This window comes from Fonticula alba (assembly GCF_000388065.1).
Source record: "Fonticula alba strain ATCC 38817 unplaced genomic scaffold supercont2.1, whole genome shotgun sequence".
Classification (NCBI taxonomy): domain Eukaryota; order Rotosphaerida; family Fonticulaceae; genus Fonticula; species Fonticula alba.
Genome location: NW_009242971.1, coordinates 123,845 through 126,289, shown reverse-complemented (window position 1 = coordinate 126,289; position 2,445 = coordinate 123,845). Strand labels below are relative to the sequence as shown.

Here is a 2,445-nt window from a genome sequence, read left to right as displayed (position 1 = left end):
CCCGCCTCGCCCGCCCCTGCCATTGTCCCCTTTTTGTCCCCACCCCCTCGCCCCCTGTGCGGTTTTGGACTTCCCTCTCCTTTTCCCCTCCCCCATCCCCCCCCCATGCGATGTGCTGGAGCTCCGCGGCACCAAGTTTTCCCTCGTGCAGCCCGCCTCGCGCTGTAATACATGTATATAGATCCTTACCCCCCTGCCGGAGACGCACGCGCACGTGTGTGTGCCTGGGTCTATGCGAAGACCCTCCGGCTGACGGGGTGTATTCCCGCTGTCGGCACGGAGCAAGGATGGGCCATTCCCTTCGGCCAGCGGTTCCGGACCTCCCCGCCCCCCGGCGACCGGAGGGTCCATCGGTCCCTTTTGTCGACCGTCCGCCCTGTGTGTACCGTCGGGGCGAAGCAGGACAGACACACATGCCTGGCCGCGCGAGATCCCCGCCGGGGGCCACTCGGCCAAGAGAGTGGCTCCCACGCCGGAAAGCACGGACTCCGTGGGCTGGCCTGTGGCCGCCCACAGCCGGCTTGACATGGGCAGGGAACCCTGGCTTGGCATGGGCCCGGGGACTGGCCGGCACCCTGGGACACTCCCTCCGGGAGGGGGGGGGGGGGGCACGCCGGCGCCAGGCCCCCGCGTCCCTGTTGCTGGACTGGGTCTTCAGGATGACAAGACAGCAGCGCCCTCGGGCTGGTGCCCCGTGTGGCGGCCGTGGCCGACCATGACGGCCCGAGGGTGGGTCCTTTCTTCCTCCGCCCCCCGCCGAGCTCTGAGCGAAGACCATGCAGGGCCGGAGTCGGGCTCATGCCGACGACTGTGCGGCCGTACAGGCGCCAGCGCACATGCGCGGCAAGCCGCAAGGTGCCCATGCGGAAGGGCCACGGCGCCTGGTGCGCCACAGGGCCCCCGCCTTCCCTGAGCCCGGCCGGTGGTCTTGCCTGCCTGGCCCCTTGCGGCTTCTGCTCGGGATGCCCTTTTTCGCTTGTGCCCCCCTGTTGATCCGGGGCCGGCCTGCCCGGTGAACACCCTGGCGCTTTTACATCTGGCTTTACATGTGGCCGCCGAAGCCGAGGCGCATCTGCCCGCCTTGCTCCCGCGGTGAGCATGTGTGTGTGTGTGAGCATATATGTATATGTATATGTGTGTGAGCATATATGTATATGTGTGTGTGTGTATGTGTGTGTGTGTGTGTGTGTGTGTGTGTGTGTGCGTGTGTGCGGGCGCACGCAGCCGATGGGCTCATGGCTGCCGGTGTCATTGCGGCATGTGCGACACCCGAGCCGGGCGCAGCAAGCAGCACCGGTGCATTCCGCGTGGCCAGGGACACGGTGCTCGCAAAGAGAAAGCACGCCCAAAGCCAAAAGCAGCCTCAGCCTGGCCCGGAGCCCCGGCGAGCCGGTGGATGGTGCGGCCGGCCGACCTCTGCCCCATCGACTGGGCCTCGACCGCCGGGCGGCTTCCGAGCGACGGGGCCACTCTCACACGCACCGGTCCGTGTGGCTCTTTTGCTGCCATGCAAAGTGCCATCCACCCACCGCAAGCAGGCCCGCCGGATTGTTGTCTGGCGCCGGGGGGCCGGCATGTCTCGGCGACGAAGCGCTGTCTGGTGCGCCCGAAGAGGGCAGTGTGCCGATGCGGGCCCCCCCGTGAACGGGGCACTTGCGGACGGTGTGATGGCCGCAAGCCTGCGGGGCCGACCTTCGCCGCGGCGCAGGTCTCGGGATTCCCACGCGCGGCCTGTCCCCCCCCCCCCCCCCCCGAGTGGGGCCGAGCGACACAGGCCGGCTGGTCGGCCTTCGCGTCGCCAGGACACCTGCGCGCGAGCGTGTGTCAGTGGTGCAGGCAGACCCCGCCGTGGCCGCCGACCAGGGTGTAGGAGGTGGCTCGGGGCCGTGGCAAATGCCCCGAGGCTGGCACCGGGGCTGCCCCGGTGCTAGCGCGGCCCACCTCCGGCAGGCAGCGCCCCGCCTCTCCCAGCCGTCTGGCCCCAGGCTGGAGGCTGTTCTCCGGCATGTTCGCGCAAGGGCACCCCCGGCGACTGGTAAAAGCCGCGATGGCAGCCGGGCATGCGGCCGTGGCTGTGCCGGCGGAAGAGCCCCTCACAGGGGCGTGGCTCAGGGCCAGGCGGCGTGCTGCATCGCATGTTGCTTGGCGGCCGACGGCGGGCAGGTTGACGCCCGGGCGAAAGACCAGCGGCCCCGGGGCCGGGGGGGATGCGCGCCTCCGCGGCCGGTCGCTGCAAATGAGCGGGCCAAGTGTGTCTGCGGCCGGACGGCGCGGAGCGCCCTCTCCGAGGGTGTTTGGCCGGCCGCCACCCTGCCGGGGCGCGCGGCAGTCGCCCTAGCCAGCAGCCGGCCGGCATCCCGCCGGCCGAAGCCCGGTGCATCATGCCGGGTGGTCGCGCGGCTGGGCCTGGGACCCGGAACTGTCGGTCCCTTGCCTGCGGCCACC

General features: G+C 70.5%; 1 protein-coding gene across 1 annotated transcript in view; it reads right to left on the bottom strand.

The window, feature by feature from the left end:
* Positions 1 to 2,379: 2,379 nt before the first annotated feature.
* Positions 2,380 to 2,445, bottom strand: part of H696_00022 (hypothetical protein) — a gene marked incomplete at both ends in the record, with an annotated part of 5,750 nt that continues 5,684 nt past the window's right edge. Inside the window, one exon of the mRNA XM_009493861.1 lies at positions 2,380 to 2,419. Coding sequence (XP_009492136.1) covers positions 2,380 to 2,419 — 40 coding nt within the window. The remainder of the gene's footprint in view (positions 2,420 to 2,445) is intronic.